Genomic DNA, 20,701 nt, shown 5'->3' on the forward strand with positions numbered 1-20,701 from the left:
TTCCTAATGTTGCTCATACTCTTGGGCGGCCCAGTTCGTATTCGTCGTAGCCGTGACTAACAGCAACCGTTTTGTGCGATAGTTTTTCTCAGTTGTAAACGATAAGTGATTGGATCAGTGAATCTTTGGAGTGTAAGAAGTGCCTTACAATTGAACGTTGTTATAAAGTGACGATTCGGTAGTTTCTATTAGTGAGTGCGTTTGGTGAAGGCACATTTTTGTTAGCGATTTACCATGGCTCCAAAGGATGATCCAGAGGTAGCTGCCCTGAAGAAGGAGATCAACGACTTAATAGCGAAAATGAAGGTAGATGATTTCGCATAATTAATGATAGCACCCTAAAACCCATTGGTTACAAAGAGACAGCCCGTTATTTCTAAGCCAAAATATGAATTAACATTCAAATCATCACCGAGAGATAGAATATGATCTTCTCTTTCAGAGTGTATGTCAATAACGTGAAAATCCAGATGGTAACAAATAACTTTTAGGGCATTTTCTTAAATTAAGCGTGTTTTGTAGGTAAATTTATGAGCAGAACTGCATTAGTAAATTTGAATCTTCCAGTGACGCAACGAAGGGTCAACCCGCCTAGAGCAGAAAAATGTATATACAGTGGATCCACAATTAAGAATCGTCCACAATTTATGAATCAGCTGCCTTTAAATGACAAAATAACAACAAAAATCAACACAAAACATCACTTAAACAATTTTACTCAAAATAAATTATAAGCGAAAATGTTTCCGTGATGTTTTGTGCTATTTTTTACTGTTATTTTGTCATTTAAAGGCAGCTGATTCATAAATTGTGGGTGATTCTTAATTGTGGATTCACTGTAACTTACTTACATTGCGATCCATTAAAACCGGAGCAGTAGGTTGTATTAACAGTTATATTTTTCTAACTTATGACTTTCTTTGACCCCGAATAGTTTCATAGAAACATATTTTTTCCATTTACTGATAAATATACTACAGGCTTTTGACGAGATTTTTTTCAAACTTACAACTAGATGTTTTGGGATTCTTAACAGTTGATTGATATGCCGCAGCATTTAGCCAAATTTTACGACTTTCAGAACACGTAAATTGCTGGAGAAGCATTTCTTTTGTTTTCAATGATTACGAATCAAATCCTAGTCCTAGAAAAGCTTAAAGGGGATGGTGGTTTCGGTTTGGTTTAACGTCGAAATATTCGTCTACAAGGAAATGTATCAAAGCAACACTGTTATTCTTTCGACGAACCGCAAAAAATAATGAGATCATTCTCGTCAACGTATATAAGGAACCAAATAGACGAAGAGTGATTGTACTCTATCGCTCTAATGCTTGTGCATCCAAATACAACTATAAGTGAAGAAACAGTTTTTGATGAACTTTCGAACAACCCACAATGGATGAAGGTTCAAATCGTTATCACAATATTTTAATTTCATATGAACTTTTTTAACCATTCATTTACGTAATGAATCTATGGCAATTTTTGAAAAGAATAAAATATCATGTTAAATATGAAGCTTCTATGATCCACCACAGGCGTATTTTAGTAAAATAAACCAGGTACAACAGACTCCTTTAACTAGTGGATAATCAAGGTATGTCTAGAGTAAAAGTTGTTCCGTCCTTTGTAAATGTTAATCTAGAAACATGTTTTAATTTTTCTACTTTGACTCCCGTTCTATCGTTCAAACATTCCCCCTCCCCCTAGAGCGAAATCTGGTTGTGCTACTAGACTCTTCTAATAAAATAAATATATAAGAGAGCTGACTTTTTCAAGAAATTACAAACCGACCACGATGAGTTGCTAAAACTAATAAATAAATCTAATTGATGCAACAATTTCTTTCGCCTCATTCCTTTCTTTCTTCCTTCCTTGATAACTTTCGAGACCAGGTTCTTCCAAAAAACTGTTAAAGTATTCGACCAGTAGATTCTCAAGCAAATCCATCAAAACATTTTTCAAAAGCTCCACCATGGTTATGCTTAGGATTTTTCCCCTCTTTCTTTTTCTAAATCGTATCTTAAAGATTTGCTTTACCAATATATCAAATAAATTCAAATTAAATCTGACCACTTCTTTATGAATTTCTTGAAGGATTTTAAAGGAGTTGTACTATGACTTATTTGTAGAACTCGTCGTAAGATTCCATTTAGTATTTTCACTTAGTATTTAGTATCCACTTAGTATTTCCATTTAGTATTTAGTATTTAGGGATTCCTTCAGCAAACCTTTTGACGATTCTGCTTAGAATTCATTAGAGATTTGCATTGGTATTTCTCCAAAGATTTCCAGAATTTTCATGAACGGTTTTTCGGATATTCATGCTTAATAGATTATTTCCGGTTCTACTATAATTCTCTTCAAATATTTCATGTATAAGGAAACCCTCCAGAAATAACTTTACATTTTTTCAGAACAATTCTTACAAGTTTTATTCTTTTTGTAAATTTAAATTCATCCGTAAAATTATTTCTGTATTAGTCCAGTTCGTTTAGAAGTTCCACCTACAATTCCACCAAGTATTCTTTTAGCATCTTTTCCAGGGGTAATCCTAAAAAAATTGTTCCCGATTTTTTCAAAGTAATTCTCTAGTAAATTTCAAGACAAATGTTTCTGAGAATTCCTCCGGAAAGTTCTTTGACAATAGGGTCCTAAAATATTTTATGAAATCTTGTTTTTATTTAATAACACGAAAGAGCATATTCTTGCAACTTGCAACAAAAAAACATTTCAAAATTGAATAAACATGTGTTTTTAGCCTAAACTTGAGCGTTTGGCACTAAAATTGGGACAGGGCTCTAGGATCCTATTCTTCCAAGAAATTTGTCTAGTAGTGTAATTTACCGCTTCGGTACCATTCAACTATTATCGACAACTAAATTTCATACGCCATGTTTCTATCAATACACACAAATTAAAACATTCAGATAATACTTTGTTCTGTCTGCTTCCCGCTGACGAGATATCCGAGACTGAATAAACAAATCCGCCAGAGATGTAATTTTCCAAATGAATACGTCTTCAAATTCGAATAATTTGAAGCTGCCGAAGAGATTTCCCTGCAGTTCTTATGGGAAAACGGCCAAAGAAAACGAGGCTACCGACAATAGTCACAACGACAAAAGATGTTCGAAGCATTGTGAAAACGTTTCCAATAAGCTTTTAGCAATTCTGTAGGTGTGAATCGATAGAGGATTGAGCATAAATGTTAACAAACACGTAATTTGTATACTGATCTCCGGGAAACATACAAAAGCCGCGTTTCTTAAACTGCCGAGAATACGTAAATTCCTCTTTTTGTTATAGAATTGAACTTTGAATTTTGGTAGCAATTCCTCCTCAGACTTCTTGATAATATGTTATCATTTTTTTTTTTCAATCATTTAGTTAACATCTAAACAGATAACACTGAATCAACAATTTCACGCCACAATACTCGGTTCGTGGCCGCATCTCTCCATCCTCGGTTCTGCCCCATGCTCGCCAAATCGATACGCACTTGATCCGCCCAACTAGCTCGCTGCGCTTCACGCCTTCTTGTACCAACCGGATCCAACGCGAACACCATCTTTGCAGGGTTGCTGTCCGGCATTCTTGCAACATGCCCTGCCCATCGTATCGTTCCAGCTTTGGCCACCTTCTGGATACTGGGTTCGCCGTAGAATTGGGCGAGCTCGTATTTCACGGCTAACGTTATTGTCAGCCGTCAGCAAGGATCCAAAGTAGACGAACTCGTCGACCACCTCGAACGTATCCCCGTGTATCGTAACACTGCTACCTAGGCGAGCCCCACCAGCTATCATGTACTTTGTCTTGGCCGCATTCACCACCAGTCCAACTTTTGCTGTCTCGCGTTTCAGGCGGGTGTACAGGTCTGCCACCTTTTCAAATGTTCGGCCGACAATGTCCATATCATCCGCGAAGCAAGCAAATTGACTGGATCTTGTAAAAATCGTATCCCGGCTGTCAAGCCCGGCTCTCCGCATAACATCTTCTAGCGCCATATTGAACAACAGGCACGAGAGTCCATCACCTTGTCGTAGTCCCCGGTGGGATCCAAACGAATTGTAATGTTCGCCGGAAACCTTCACACAATTTTGCACACCTTCTATCGTCGCTCTTATCAGTCTCGTGAGCTTCCCAGGAAAGCTGTTCTCGTCCATGATTTTCCATAGCTCTACGCGGTCGATACTATCGTATGCCGCCATGAAATCGATGAAGAGATTATGCGTTGATTTGCCGTACAGTAAAGATCTGGTCCGTTTTCGATCGGCCGTCAACGAAGCCTGCTTGATAACTTCCCACGAACTCGCTTACTATAGGTGACAGACGACGGAAGATGATCTGGGATAATACGTTGTAGGCCGCATTTAGAACGGTGATCGCTCGAAAGTTCTCTCAATCTAACTTATCGCCTTTCTTGTAGATGGGGCATATTACTCCTTTCTTCCACTCCTCCAGTAGCTTTTCTGATTCCCAGAGCTGGTGAATGCTATCCTTAACGTCCCTCAAAGTGGGAGTTGGTTGGTTTCCCTTGTTAGCCATACTAACGAAGGCATTTCCTCCATTGTTTCGACCTTCGTCGCCTGTATTCTCAGCGCCATTCAGGTGTTCGTCGAAGTGCTGCTTCCACCTTTCGATCACCTCATGCTCATCCGTTAAGATGCTCTCATACTTGTCCCTGCACATTTTAGCTCGCTGTAGTCGTATTCCTAGCATAATTTCTACTCCATATTCTCCCAGGTTAATAGGCAAATTCCTAGTTTCAAGTCCTTCATGATTTTTCCAATGGTCTTTCCGTGGATTATTCTAGATATTTTCCAGAGAATGTTGAATGAATTTATATAAATACGTAAAGAAATTTCGTCTTGAAATAATCTCAGAGTTCCTGCACAAATTCTCTAACTAAATTCTGAAGTTATATCGAAAGTTTCCCTAGGAATTTACTCTGGTTTTTAGTTTTTCTCTGATTTTTTCAGTAAAAGCTCTATGTATTTCTTTCTCCAGAACTCCTACAAAAACTGCATTAGGTATCTCTTTTTTTATTTCTCCACGAATTGTTTCAATGTTCAAGGATTTCTGAAAGAATTGAATGAGTGAGCTAAGTGTACCAGTATTCGTCACCCACCGTAAAATATGTTTTAATACCTAATCAGTCAAAAGACTTCCGCGTCAACGAATTAAACGAAAGCTTACAACCCATGTTCAAAAGGAAAAATATAAGAACAGGTAACAAATTTTATTTTGTAAATTGGGCACACATCTAGAGAACCAGACAATCGTTCGCGCTGAAAGTTTGATCGATTGGTTATTCGTTGATTGTTATCAATGATTAAAATGTCAGCATGATGTGTACTCTTGAAAATTCTAGGTTCGGCCTCGATGCATCTTCACCTTAGTTTTTGTTCCTGAATTTGCTACATAGATACATTGATTTCTGCACACCATGGCGATCCTCGGATTATTTTACGTAAGCGTATTTTCATACGCTGTATTATAATTGTGTTTTAGTTAAAATGTACTGCAATGTTTGTGATTTAAACAGTTTCATCAGTTTTGTTCACAAACATTTCTATACAAAACACTTTCCACGCCGATGTACGCCACCACCGAAACTTGTTAACGGTGCTCTTGAAAATTCCAGTTGTGGCTTGGTTCTGCGTTCACCTTAACGAGTTCATGATCGCGTTCTCACGAGTATTATATTTACCCTTCAACGCTTCAGCAACCGAACTTTGATTGTGCTGATATAAACTTTAAGATTTTCATTGTAACTTGTGTGATTATAATCGGATCAAATTTACGTAATGGACGCGCATTTTACGTTCCTTCCTTTTATAAATGCGACCTGCCATCACATTTACATTTGTCACGTGCTTCATGTAGCACATGGTAGGATTCCACAAACTATTCCATTTCGTTCTTCGCATCAGGTCCACTAACTAGACTAATTCGATAGCGACAAAACCACACAACACTCGATCCAATTATAATAATTCTACTTTACGCTCTACGTTTTCCCATTCTCCAGGAAGAGCAAAAGAAAGCGGCGGACTGTACGCTTCAGGAAAAATGTTCGGATATGTCCGATGTCCCAAAGGTACGCATCAGCACGAAAAAGTTTCTCAAAGGACACATCAACAAGGTCAACTCGGTGCACTATGCGGGCGATTCGCGGCACTGCGTCACTGGATCACTGGACGGCAAACTCATCATCTGGGACACCTGGACCGGGAACAAGGTTCAGGTCATACCTCTACGCTCGGCATGGGTCATGAGTGTGGCCTACGCCGAGTCGGGAAATTTCGTTGCGTGTGGTGGTATGGACAATATGTGTACAGTTTATGATCTAAACAATCGCGATGCTCAAGGAAATGCCAAAATTGTGCGGGAGTTGGCTGGGTATGAAGGTTTCCTTAGCTCGTGTCGCTTCCTGGACGATACCCACGTGCTCACCGGGTCCGGAGATATGAAAATGTTAGTCGAGTCTCGCCTTTAATGAAGATTTCATGACTAATAGTAGATTGTTGCAGTTGCATATGGGACCTTCAGGTGGGGAAGAAGACATCCGAGTTTGACGCCCACGCCGGAGACGTGGTATCGATTTCTCTCAGTCCAGACAAGAACACATATGTGACGGGCTCCGTCGACAGGACCTGCAAACTGTGGGATGTGCGAGAGTCGACACCGAAGCAGACGTTTTTCGGACACGAAGCTGATGTGAACAGTGTCTCGGTAAGCGCAATGAATGAAATTTGAAACTATATAAAACCTTACATAAACTTCAATGCCATACTTCCCAATTACAGTATCATCCAAGTGGATTCGGATTCGCAACAGGCTCGGAGGACAAGACGGCTCGTCTGTTTGACTTCCGATCTGATCAGCAGATTGGACATTACGAACCGCCGAATAAGAACAGTGGATTCACGTCATGTGGTAAGATACATACCATGCCCACACAGTTACGGATCACTTTGGCGTTCAACATCGGATAACTTACTCAAAACATATTTTTCTCATGTCATACTATTTGTCTTCTACCATTTGTAATGTTCAGCACAACATTCAACCGCTAAATAAGATTGTTTTTGACAAATGTTTAGTTGGTACCACATACAGTATTGGACAAAACATTTGCAACTTTTTGGATTTTCCATACAAAATTACCAACTTGGGTAAGCTATATCTCGGTTATTTATGGACCGATTTCAATGAAATTTTGGCAGAACATCAGACATAACTTGAATTTTAACATATGTTTTTAGGTGATTTTTTCAATCACAAGTTCAAAAGCAGTAATGGTTTGACTAAAGTGAATTTTTGACGATTTTTTATAAATGACATTACTGAACATATTGAAGGAATAACTTCATTGTATCTTTGGCAAAGTTGTAGATTTTAACGAGATGAACAAATTTGCTGAAGACAGTTTTTGTGTAGGACTATCCAATGTTGAGATAAATAGTTTTGAATTTTTCGTCGAAAATTACACTTTAGATAAACCGTTATAATTTATAAACTCGTGATTGGAAAAATTATTCGAAAATATATGTTAAAATTCAAGTTATATCTGATGTTCTGTGAAAATTTCATTAAAATCGGTCCATAAATAACTGAGATCTAGCTTACCAAAGTTGGTCATTTTGTATGGAAAATCGAAAAAGTTGCAAATGTTTTGTCCAATACTGTAGCTATCATTATATGGTCGTTTTCTGTATGCAGTGCCGTCAGTATTCATAAGCTCCCACAGGTGGTAAAATTCAAATGTTATAGCATAAAACAAGCACGTTCGCTTCGATTTAGTATGAATTCATCTTTGGAAAACATTTTTCTTGATTGTTGATTCTAAATACCGAATATTTACCACGGTTTCCAGCTCTACCACTGCTATTTTTTGCAGTAATATGTGACACATTGTTAACTTTCACCAAATCATGCAATACAGATACATTGATTTGAAAATCTCTTGATTTTGCGCACTGATCCGTAATATGTCACAATTTGATCCATAATATGAACATTGATCCATAATATGGTTTTCAGAAACCGATACAATTTTTAATTTTTATGCAATCCTGTGTAAATATTACACTCAAAATAGTTTACTAACCGAAGTTCTTGAAACGATTCAATTTGTGCTTTTAAATTACAATTTTGCCCAGGGCTAAAAATCTCGTTAACACAGAAAAAAAAAATTACAATTTTACGTTTTCTATGTTGGCTTATTAAATTTTATAGGTTGGACTCCACACTATTTGATCCATAACTGTGGGGTCATTGTATAACCAATTTGACCGACTGGATCGCACAAGTCATGAAGGATTGTTATGATTGATTTCTCATTATGGGGCTGTCCATGAACCCCGTAGTCATAAATATAAGGTCTGGCCAAAGACCACGGTTTATAAAAATCTTAGGGGTCGTCCATAAATGACGTAGCATTTTAGGGGGGAGCGGGGTCTTCACGGATTTCTGACGATGTGTGACGAGTGGGAGGGAGGGGTCCCAACCTGGGAGGGAGGCACAGATACTACACACGAAATTGGATACAAAATTGCAAGATAACTCCAGCTTGCCAACGACAATCAAGGCAGGCTTAGTGAAAATCGCTAGTTTTCATTTGTTGTGTACCTTCGATCTTTCTGGACAAACATTGAAAAAGGGCCACAGTTTTCTATGCGTTTAATTTTCAGTTTTAATGAAAACAGTAAAAAGAGCCTCATTCCAATACGTTATATTCAATTAGAATAAACGGTGCTCTCGTGACGTTACTTTTGAATGTGCGTGAATTGATTCTTATTCGATTTTTGCTACTTTAGATGAAATGCAAAAATATGATTTGGCTAATTACGCGCTTTTTTAATGTTTGTCCATTGGTTAAGACCCGGGCTCACAGTGACAGTTCGTGACAGCAAAATCTCGGCTCACTGTGACGTAGAGAAATTTTGTATTGGTTTCTCCCTCCCAGGTCCCAACTAGTGGATGTAGCATTTTGAATAATTTTGGTAAAAAGAACAGCACTGCAAAAACTGACAAACAGTATTTTTATATCAATCTTCTTTGTCTGACTTATCAAACTTGGGTTATGAATTGCTGATGTAACTTCAAAACATGTTGGAAACTTTTAGGAAATTTCAAATTTTCCTGAAAAATACAATCAAACAGATTTTATGAAGCTTTAAATAGTTATGTGATTATTATATTGTATTCGTGTCTAAATTATTTTATTTATAAACAAACAAATTATAAGCTTCATAAGTTTAGTAAAAATCAATGCTTTATCGACTTGAAAAATATTGTTTGACTATTTACAAGACATAGAATCAACCGTTTTTGGTTTTATTCATATTTTCTGTTGAAGCTTTAATTCTTCAAAAGAATACAATATGCTCATTTAGGCAAACATAACGTTATTATAGTGAAACATGTAAAACTAGAATTTTATATATTATAATTAATTAATTTTATATATTATAGAAATTTATGAACCCTTACTGAGTGCTGTTAGTTTTATCAATCCGAACAAGTTTTCAGCTTTTTTTTACATTTTCAGCTGTAAACTGTTTAAGTTTTAGCAACAGCAAAAGTACTACAAATTAAATGACTGGGAATCAAAATTATGTAACTTAAACAGGAAATATGCTTGTTTAAACTATTTTCCAAAGGATTTTTTTAGCGTTACGGTTTATCAAACTATCATTCGTCAGATTATCCTGATCTTCCAGTGTTTAATAAAAATTAATCTCTATATTTGTGTAGAAATTTCTGGATTTGTATGTTTCAGTTTAGCCCAATCGCTGAGGAAAACAAATTAAAAATGTTAAGGAGGGGGGGGGGGTGCTTGAGATGCTACGTACTTTCCAAGGGGGGTATCATCATTTGTGACTAAATGCTACGAGGGGGGAGGGGTGTGTAAAAAATCAGTGCAAAAATGAAACGTCATTTATGGACGGCCCCTTAGCATGAGCAAAAAACCACGAGCTGGTTCCCTGAAAATCTAAAAAATGACGTGATTTATGCCGTTTTTTTCTAAACTCAGCAGTACAACGCGCTGTCTCCAAATAAGACCATACTGAATATTCTTAAGCAGTTCGGAAGGTTGTGGTTGATTATTTTCTAGAGCAGTGGTTCCCACCCGGTGATCCACAGATCTTTTGTGGGCCAGGATCTTTTTCAGGATCGACCGCGGCACAATTTTATTTTTTCTTCATAGTATACGGGAAATATTGCAAAGGTCTTTAACATTTTTTTATTATCACAACTTTATACGTTTGAGAAGCATGCACTCTTCTTTATTTCATTGCCGTATCTTAAGGACTTCCTTGCGGCTACACTCTGGCCCAGGACAGCATTGGTTTAGCTGGGATTTTTTTCTGAAGAAGGCTTTCGAAGATTTTATCCTCAAACATATCAGCTTAGCTTAGCTTAGCTTAGCTTGGACTGACTACACATATCAATGGTTGCTATTCCGTGATTGACCGAAGACAGTGAAAATGCACAAAGAATCAACTAGAAGTTCGGCTGGGATTGGTAATAATCTTCTTCAGTGTGCATAATTCAGTGCCTCTATTTATACAGGGTCAATAACGGCGCCGGCCACGTCCTTGCAGTCAGGTGGGATTGGGGGAAGGAATGTTAGTGTGTAACCTTTGCTTTTTGGAGACCGTGTTTGCCTCTGCATCTCCACAAAGGTTACTGGGAGGGATGTTTGTTAATGGGGAGGATCGTTGGGTCATAGGATTCACTTTGATAAGCGATTAGATCATGATAAACAATGATTTGTGAGATATATACATGCTTATACGTAAATATAATATTTTCATTTGATATGAACAATTTCTATGTAGAGGAAAATTATGCCGACACTTGAGGTGACGAACCATTCAAAGTTTGTTGAACAAATACCTAAATGTAACATTCCTACAGCTGTCAGGACGAAAGCATGTGTTATTATATTTTACTCATTTGAAAAGAAACAAAAAACTCGATTGGTTGGGACATCATAGAACACTCTTATTCTTATGCCGACACTTACAGTGGCGAACCATCCAAAGTTTGTTGAATAAAGTGAACCTTTCGCAAGTCTACACTTGTAGAGTCGAACCATTCAAAGTTTTTTTAATTGCAAAAATAAAGGTATATAAGAGGTGTTCTGAAAAAAAAATGTTAAACATAAATAAATCATGAATCAGAGTTTGTGTCGACACTCACAGTGACGAACCATCCATAGTTTATTGAAAAATCATATTTACATCCCACCATTGTAACGATTGAATGTGCAGTCATACATATTTTATAGATTAGAAATAGTAGCATGAAACGAGCTCACCAATTGATCCGTTATCCTTGACTGAGCAGCCACAATCCACTTTCGGCTTCACTCGTTTGCTCGGCTATAAAAAAGCACTCAGGAAAAAACAAAATAAGCGCGCGGCCCAAAAAGAATAAAAAAAACTGTTCGGGCTTTCTTGACGCACTGCCCAGGAGCAAGCGTCAAGGTCGAAGGATCAAACAGAACTAACCGATCGCGGCACTTTTTCAGTTACTCCAACCGAACTCACCAATCACGCCACTTTTTCACTTACGAGACCGACGCGCGACATGTTTGATCCTGCCCTCGTCGCTCGCCCCGGCAAAAGCAAGTGTCAAGGTCGAAAGATCAAACAGAACTCCCGTAGAATTCCTCAAACATATCCTCCATAAATTTCTGTAAAAATTCCACCAGGAATTCCACTAACATACCTTTCACAATTTCCAATATCGCCGTGCGGGGTGACATTGGTCCTAGGGGGTGACTTTGACCGCCCTTTTCGATGCATCTCTTGACGAGCACGGGAGGCAAAAAACTAATCCATGACCATCCAGTGGCTATTTATAACGTATTCTTGAAGCTTGCCACATTGTTTTCATTATTCTGGTTTTAATTTGCTGTAAAAATCTTGGCCCAAAGTCAACCTTTATGGACTAATGTCACCCCGCACGACGGTAATTTATCCATAATATCTCTCATGCTTTTCTCCATGGCCTCAAGCATGAGATTTTCGAAGCAGAATGAGTTTGCTCTCGCTGGAAAGTTCCTTGATTGAGATTTGAGTGAGAGTCTGTCAACACTGCTTTACTGAAAAGAAAAAGTTTGGAAATTATCTCCTGTTAGAGATACAGTGATTTTCCATGACTCGATAGCGACTCATGAAATTTTACTGGAAACAAAAGTTTGTGATTACTATGATGGTACCCTCAAACAGCTTTCCAAAGCATTGTATACCGATTTCAATTGTAGTCTACTCGATCCAAATATAGTGCGCTTGTTATTATGCGACTTCTATGTACATTCGAAGCTTTCCAGTACAGGAATGTTCCGTTTTTATCAACACGATCGGTGATTTTCAGTTGACAAAAACGGAATAATTTTCTTAGACAAAATATTTTACAAATTTGAAATGAAAATTGCAGTTTTGTCAGGATAATACACATTTTCATCATATAAATGCACAGTATTGATGTTTAGGAGCTGTGAGGAGCATTTAGATTATTCATTCTCATAGGTTCGGAATGAAAGTTGATTGCAGAGTCCCATCAATCAATATGATTTTGTAACAAATCATCAATAGTTTTAGTTTTCTTGGTTGGAATTTCAATAAATGTAATATATAATATTAAAACGATAATCACATAAATGTCCTTTACATCACAAGGTACGTCATATTTGTAAAAATAACTAAAAGTAAGTGGGGCAAGCTGATCATTTTTTGTTTAAGAAAGATCAAACACGAAAGATTTTTTTTTCTACTTTTCATCCTCATCCTTCTTCTTCTTCTTCTTCTTCTTCTTCTTCTTCTTCTTCTTCTTCTTCTTCTTCTTCTTCTTCTTCTTCTTCTTCTTCTTCTTCTTCTTCTTCTTCTTTATGGCATTACATCCCATTGAGAAAGAGCCTTCTTTTCAGCTTAGTGCTCTCCGCAGAGCTTTTTTGCCAAGGTATTTTTTTTTAAATTTTGGCCACATGACTAAATGAGAAGTTACGTTGCGAAAGTTTTGCAAATTGAAATCAATACTTACGGTTTCGTGTGCTTTGAATCGTCAAATTTAACAGTAAAATTATTGTGGTGATCATTCTTCTAAAGTTATTACTATCAACTTCGACAAGGTGCACTAAAGGCCAACCTAGAACAGCCCCACCAACGCCTTTTAGCTTTATGTGAGATCACAAATAGACTGGCAATAAACTAACCTTAAGTTCTAGTTTTTTGTTGAGTAAAAACAATATTAAATATTAGTTGTCCCGCCAAGCTTTGTTTTGCCATCAAGTGGGTGCTGAAAAATGGCATGCAATATCCCATACAAAACGACAGATCAGTCTTGCCCCGTTATTCCAGATAATTTTCCAAATCGTTTCCTTCACTCAAACACGTTGGAACACTTGAACAATATAACAGTGAAATAGTCATGTAAGTCTTTTAGGCCTTCATAAAAAAAAAACACAAAAGTGTTCAAACTCTAGAACAAGCATCACCAAATAAGAACTTGTTGGTAAGAAACTCTTTTGTAAAGTTTGGCTGTTGGTATAAGATTCCTAATTAACCTTTTAGTCTTCTTGTGGGGAAGGGGTTCATGTCTGCTCAAGATCAAAATTACAGCTAATTTGGGATTGCAACAAAATCTTCTACATATCGCTTAGTTTTGCTGGACCTCTTCCCCTACCTCTTGGAACAGGATCTAATCAATGGCTCACGGTGTGTTTCGTAGAGCAATTTCAAAACAAAAAATTCGGCATGTTCGAAATGTTGACACAAGACAGCCATGATTTTCACCTTTCATTTGCGACCAAAACGAAAATAATCAGTCGGGGGGTCTAGAACAATTTTTTTTTCAATTTTTTTTACCGAGTTTGGGATATAACTTAACCCTAGTAAGGACCATTGGTAACTTTTGATTAAAATAACCTTGCAATTTGACGTGTTCTGATAATTAGGTATTTTTTATGGGAACATCTATTTTTTCGGAGACAAAAGTTTTGAAGTTAGGGAGCTTCCCTAAATAAAAGTTACAAATTGTGACTTAGGGTCGTTTTCGACCCAAAAATTAAAAGAGCTCGACAAATCAGTGTGTTGATCGAATTTAGTTCTGTTGGGCTGAAATGAAAGGTACACATGTCGATTTTCGGAAACCCATCCGGAGATCCGGAATTGCGTCACTGTGGCCACCGGGAACCTGCCACATCTGAGAAAAAAGTCCATTTAGATACCCTTACTTCGACAACCTGTAGTTTCGTAAACAACTAAACGAGTAATCTGAACCGTCCTCATATTGTTGAATAGGCATTTACGTGGACTGTAAATAGAGATTCTCAAATCATTTAGTTATTCATACCCGGTTCCGGAAACCCGGAACTTCCGAAAAGTAAGTTTCCATCGCGGTTATGTGTATGTAATTCACATCGATACTATTCGGTTGATGGATATTTTGTCATAAAATTTTTCTGTAATAAGGAACCAATTACCGGTGCACATCTCTTGAAAAACTCGGTCCAGTATGGTACATGCAGAACCGGTTCCTGGAGACCCGGAATGTACCCAAAAAACAAAATGACAGGTGTCCAACTCATAAGATTTGTTGTGATTGAATGTATTTTGCCAAAAGAATGAATTGATGGTTATTGTGCTCTTTTTGGGTACCGAAATGACCACCAGAAAACCCGTAATATGGGACCACTAAATTTTAGCACCAAAACTAGCCATGCGACGGCTCAAACTTCATGATTTTGAATCCCTGTGACTAGTCTAATTCAATTACAGCGCCAACTCGAAAGTCTTTTGATGAAAAATTAGCATCAAAAGTCGTTCGAACTGGCGCTTTTAGAAGTTTTGAACACAACATAGCTATACGAAACATAGTATTTCAGTTCTGCTGGATATAAATAGCAAACAAGTCTGTATGCACTAAAGATCACCGTTTTTGGCTCTTTTTTTGTATAATCGGAGACTTTTAAGATTCACCTGATTTTTTTTAAAGCTTCGTATGATTTTGTTATTAAGCTAGCAATCGTAAAGTTACTGAGTAACATTTTCAAAGCTGATTTAATGTATTTGTTTTATGAATTACTAGAGAATTCCGAACAACTCTAATAAAACTATGCTAAAACTAAACATTACAGCACTTATTGAGATCTCTAAGCAAAATATTACGATCACACCATCAATCTTTCACAGGTAGATTTGTTATGAATGAAACCTTCCGATGTTTGTATGAATTCATTTGCACTTTTCCTACCATCAATTTAAAAAGGAAGTGTATATTCATCAGCATTATTATTAATATTCTTATCTTCATTTAAGAGATTTTCAGCCCTAGACTGGCTGCTAATCTGAGAATATTTGTCAGCAATTCTGTTTGTTTTACCATTGCAAACAAAAGCAATGTTCTGTCAATTCTCACAACAAACACAAGGACAATAGTGTCAATATTGCATTGCTATTGCAATTGGGTTAGAATATTGGATTTATGAAATATTATATTGCGTCTGTCATTGGCACAAATGTGAACTTGTCAATTTTCTAGAATCTATGACATAAGGTCGAAAGGGCAAAAGTTCGAGAAGGAATAAAAAGGGGATAAAAGGTCAATAAACTTCTTTCAAAAATTATTTAATTTCCCATAATGCAAATCACTTTCAACCTTTGGTTCTTTTGACCTTTTGCATTTTCGACCATTTGTCTTGTCTTCCTTCTGTATTTCGACTTATTGTCCTTTCGACCTTTTGTCTTTCGATCGCTTGTTCCTATACCAAGTCAGAGAGATGAATATGGCTCTTGAGTTACAAATAAAAATTTAAAACAGGTTGTTTGACATACTTAGCTTTAGAAGCTATGCAAATTTCAACAATGAATGAAAGCAAAAAAAGCAAAATGAAAATTTAAATTTCGGCCTCGGCCTGTAAATTTTTAGGTCTAGAGCTGTATAGAACATAATCTACAAGATATTGACACTAGATTTTTGCAACATTTCCATCTAAATCCGTTTCAACAGTTTACCTCACCTAAATTGATTAATTTACGGTGCATTTAAAATAATATTACAGATAACAAAATTTCAAAAAAAAAAAAATTGCACTAGACCCCCCGATGGATTATTTTCGTATTAGCAGCAAATGAAAGGGGAAGGTCTTGTCTTTCATTGGTTCAAATTTGAGACATGCCGATTTTTTTGTTATAAAGTTACATGAAAAAGACACCGTGGGCTGTTTGCTATAATTTGTGCAATACTATCGAGTTTGAGAGATAATGTCCATAATATGACAAGGTCGACAGTTTTATCAAAAATAAAGTAAACTCGATCATGTCTCTTGCCGTTGCCCAAATATTCTTGAGTTTATTCCCAAGTGCATCCCTTATCAAAAAAAAAAAAAAAAACTGAACATATATGGGATCGTCCATAATTCATGTTGGCGGTTAGGAGGGGAGGCAGAGGGATTTGAGATATCTTATGTGCCATATAAATTATTTTTTTATTTTCATACCAAAAATCATACCATGGAATGAGAGGAGGTATATGCCATGTTATATAAGAAAAAGAAAAGGTCACTGCAACTCTTTTAAATACGTATTCAACTAATCACCAATTCCAGTTGTTGTTAGGACGTGTCCAAAGCAACTCTCGATTGTTGATGGATGGGCCAATCTTGTCCAACAGACCAAGCTAAGTTTGAAAACTCCAATTGATTAGTGCATACAAAGGAGTCAAACCTTATTGAATTGTATTTGACTTTACACCTACCATGTATGTATGTAGATGCTCAATATTACCGTAATGCCAAAAATTCAACTCTGAGGCTATCAAAAAGCATTTCAATTGTTTCAAACTAAATACTTATAGTTTATATTCTAAACATTTTGAAAATTAAAAATAATACATTTTTGTGTGTTGATAAAAACGGAATAATTTGTTGACGAAATCGGAACGTGACAAAATCGGAGCGTGACAAAATCGGAACGTGATAAAAACGGAACATACCTGTATTGGTATTTAAAATATTCTTGAGGAATTCATTTTGTGTTAATCAGTGATTCTTTCGAAATCATTTCTAGAAACACCTCTATTATTTCTTCGGGGAGGTCTCGTGCAGGTTTCTCCAAAAAGTAGAAATCCAACAGTAACTTTTGCAGAAATACTTCCTGTACCTAGTATTTTTTTCCCTAATCCACTCAACCTCCTTTGGGGATATTCTTAAAGTTCTTATTGTTTCCCATAATATTTTATGAAGTTCTTTAATAAATCTTCTAGTAGTTCCCGGAATAATTCATACAGTCGATAATTAAAAAATTCTTCAAGCGTCTATACGAGAATTTTTAAATAGTGTGGTCCAAGCTAGAGACTACTGCAAATATTTTTTAAGATATTTCTATGGAGAATCTTACACGACTTTATTCTGAGAATCTACCAAGAGATTTCTCGGATTTATTCTATCAGAAACATCTTCAGAAATTGATGTTAGATATTACTCCAGTCATCCAAAATTATCTTGAGTTAATTATTTATAAATTATCTCAGAGATTTCTCCATTGCTTCTTCCAGGAACATTTGAAAAAAAAACATTTTTCAGCTGTTCTTCTTCTTTCTGGCGTTACGTCCCCACTGGGACAGAGCCTGCTGCTTCTCAGCTTAGTGTTCTTATGAGCACTTCCACAATTATTAACCCGTATAGGCCTGAGTGAAAGCAAAAATACTAAAACCCTCACCGATCAGCGAATACATAACGGATTCTAATAATATTTTGTCAGTATACTGGCTCACATATCTAATTTCTAAAAGTGGCCAAAGGAACTCGGGAATATTCCTGTGGCCAGAGTAATTCCAGTGGGTCACTGGGTCAAGTCGGGTAAAAAAGGGCGATTTTTTGGGACATGACAAGTTAACTTTATTGATTTGTGATGGCAATAATTTTAATTTGCATAAATCATTAAGATCTGATAATCAACATCCCAAATAAAGAGTTTTTCACTGTTTAGAGAGTACCAGATGTGACTACTCGGACTTAATGCCCGGAAGAACCGGCTATAGATTTGTTGCATATTAAACCGTTTCAATTCTCTTGAAGTAGAGATCAAACATAGCAGTTCACTGAAAAGCATTCCCATAATCTTGACAAAGATGTTTAGATACAAATTGACCACTTTAATTTGAGGCGCCCGGGGACAGGAAAATGATTATTTGAAGTATTAAACAAATGCAATACATAAGGTTATCCAATTAAATAATTTCTCAAAAGTTTTACATTGATGCGTTTTACTTAAAACTCCTTGGTATAGTAGCTACATTATAGACGATTCCTGAAATTATCTGTGACTTGAAATTTGCCTACCTACAGGGGCACAAAACCACGACACCATTTTCACCCGACCTGACCCAGAGACCCACCGGAATAACTCCTGCCACAGCAACATTTCCGAAATTCTCTGGCTACTTTTAGAAACTAGATATGTGAGCCAGTATACTGACAAAATATTATTTGAATCCGTTTAGTATTCGCTGAGTGGTGAGGGTTTTAGCATTTTTGCTTTCACTCAGGCCTATACGGGTTAACTGAGAGCTTACTATGCCAATGACCATTTTTGCATGCGTATATCGTGTGGCAGGTACGATGATACTTTATGCCCTGGGAAGTCAAGAAAATTGCAAACCCGAAAAGATCCTCGACCGGTGGGAATCGAACCCACGACCCTCAGCTTGGTCTTGCTGAATAGCTGCGCGTTTACCGCTACGGCTATCTGGGCCCCAGCTGTTCTCGCAAACATTTTTTTTCCAGTGATTTCCCTAATATTTCATTCCAAGATTCTACTATGAATTCCATCGTAAATCATATCAAGATTTTTGAAGGGATTTTTTAAACAACCCAATCCTTTCAAAAAAGCAAGTTCATTAATGAGATCTAACATAAATTTCTTTTGGAAATCTATCAGAAATGATTAGAACTTATTCTAACAATGTCTTTAAGAACAATGTCAGATACTATTTAAAGGGTTTCTTGTAGGGCAACATATCCCGAAAGCTTACTGGATTATCTGGATATCTTCATAGATTAATCTAAGGAGCTATTCTGGGTTTTGCCTTCAGAGAAATCATAAACAATCACACAGAAATTATGTTGAGAGCATATCAGAATACAGCATCGTACTTTTGAGAACTATTGAAAAAGTTGTGTTAAACAATGGAATTGAAAAACTACAGATAGGCTGCATTTTGCTAATAAAAATGCACCAAGATAAAAAAAAGGTTATGTAGCAATATGATAAAGCATCGAACCATCTTGTTGTCTTCTGCAAATTTGTTACTTATCACTCAATCAATAAATGCACTGAAGATGCCAAGACATTTCTATGCGTTGTTTTCTTGCTCACTTTTGGTCTTGCTGCATTTTTATTGTCAAAATTCTGTAACTTTTGATTCAAAGCTTCTTACACAATTTTTTTCAGTAGTTCTCAAAAATTGAAGTATTTTGTAGTTCGACACGGAAAAGAATCGGTTGAGGAATGGCGGAGATATAGCTATCAGAATTTGATAATTTTGTATGGGAGAACACACCAAAATTTTATATGTCCGATACTGTATGATTTTGCAAAATTTCTGGAGATTTTTTACGGGGACTTAAGGGCGTGAAGCTGTTCCTGCCAAAATACCTGAAAAAATATAACAGAATTCTCAAAGAAACATCAATATAAATTTTCAACAGAATTCCTAATAAAATTTCTTGCAAAAATATTCATTGTTAAGAATTTCTCAAGGAAATTGCCAATTATTTCTTACGGCAAAATTTATAAGAGAATATTTGTCGAAATTCTGTCAGTTTTTGTAATTAAATCTTTGACCAATTGCTGGCTGCAAGTATGAAAAATAATATCTAGGGAAGACTCACTTGATGTTTTCAAAAATAGCTTGAAGTATTCCTTTATGGAGTAAGCTAGATTTTTCATTAGGATCGTCTCCTTTAGAAGCTCTATCAAACATTTTTTTTTCAATAATACTATTCGAAACTCCTATGAGAAATATGTTTATTATTACTTCTCGAATTCTGACAGAATTATTTTGTAAAACTTCTGGATTCTTTAGGAATTTACTAGAACATTCTGTAAGAGTTCTGCCAAAGATTTACACTCGAATTTCGCCCATGGAAATAATAAAACAAATCTAAATATAATTTTAATAGATTTTTAGTTGAATTCTTTATGAATTTCCTCTAAAATTTAAAAGTGAAATTTTTATTCAAATATCACTTTTAAATAAACTCTGCTGATTCGAAGAAAAGTCCATGAATAAAAATCTACATAATTCGACATAATTTCATGTTATAAATGTTGGAGGAAGCACAACTAGGGTAGGTGTACCAGTTATGGACATAGTGAGTCCCTATTTCGCCATACGTGATTACTTTAATGTCTTCAAATTTTGAAAATGTTTGTGTGTTGCAGTAGTTAGATTTAACATATATCTTGATGTAAATACATTCAAAAACATTTAAAATGTGATAGTTATTAAAATTTTACATATGGCCAAATAGGGAACTACTATGGCCATAACTGGTACACTTTCCCTATGTGCAACATCAACGTTCCATTTCCACTGGGTCGCGAGGAGCAACATAGCTGCGCAGACGTTGGCCAGGCGTTGCCATGGGAAACCATGACCCGCGGAAATGAGAAGCTGA

General features: G+C 36.4%; 1 protein-coding gene across 1 annotated transcript in view; it reads left to right on the plus strand.

The window, feature by feature from the left end:
- The window catches only part of LOC5570133 (guanine nucleotide-binding protein subunit beta-2), a 23,085-nt gene continuing 2,384 nt past the window's right edge, over positions 1-20,701 (plus strand). The window contains exons 1-4 of the mRNA XM_001653064.2: positions 1-306; positions 6,035-6,480; positions 6,537-6,738; positions 6,813-6,942. Of these exons, the coding sequence (XP_001653114.1) occupies positions 235-306; positions 6,035-6,480; positions 6,537-6,738; positions 6,813-6,942 (850 nt within the window). The 5' untranslated portion in view covers positions 1-234. The remainder of the gene's footprint in view (positions 307-6,034; positions 6,481-6,536; positions 6,739-6,812; positions 6,943-20,701) is intronic.

This window comes from Aedes aegypti, chromosome 3 (assembly GCF_002204515.2).
Source record: "Aedes aegypti strain LVP_AGWG chromosome 3, AaegL5.0 Primary Assembly, whole genome shotgun sequence".
Classification (NCBI taxonomy): Eukaryota; Metazoa; Arthropoda; class Insecta; order Diptera; family Culicidae; genus Aedes; species Aedes aegypti.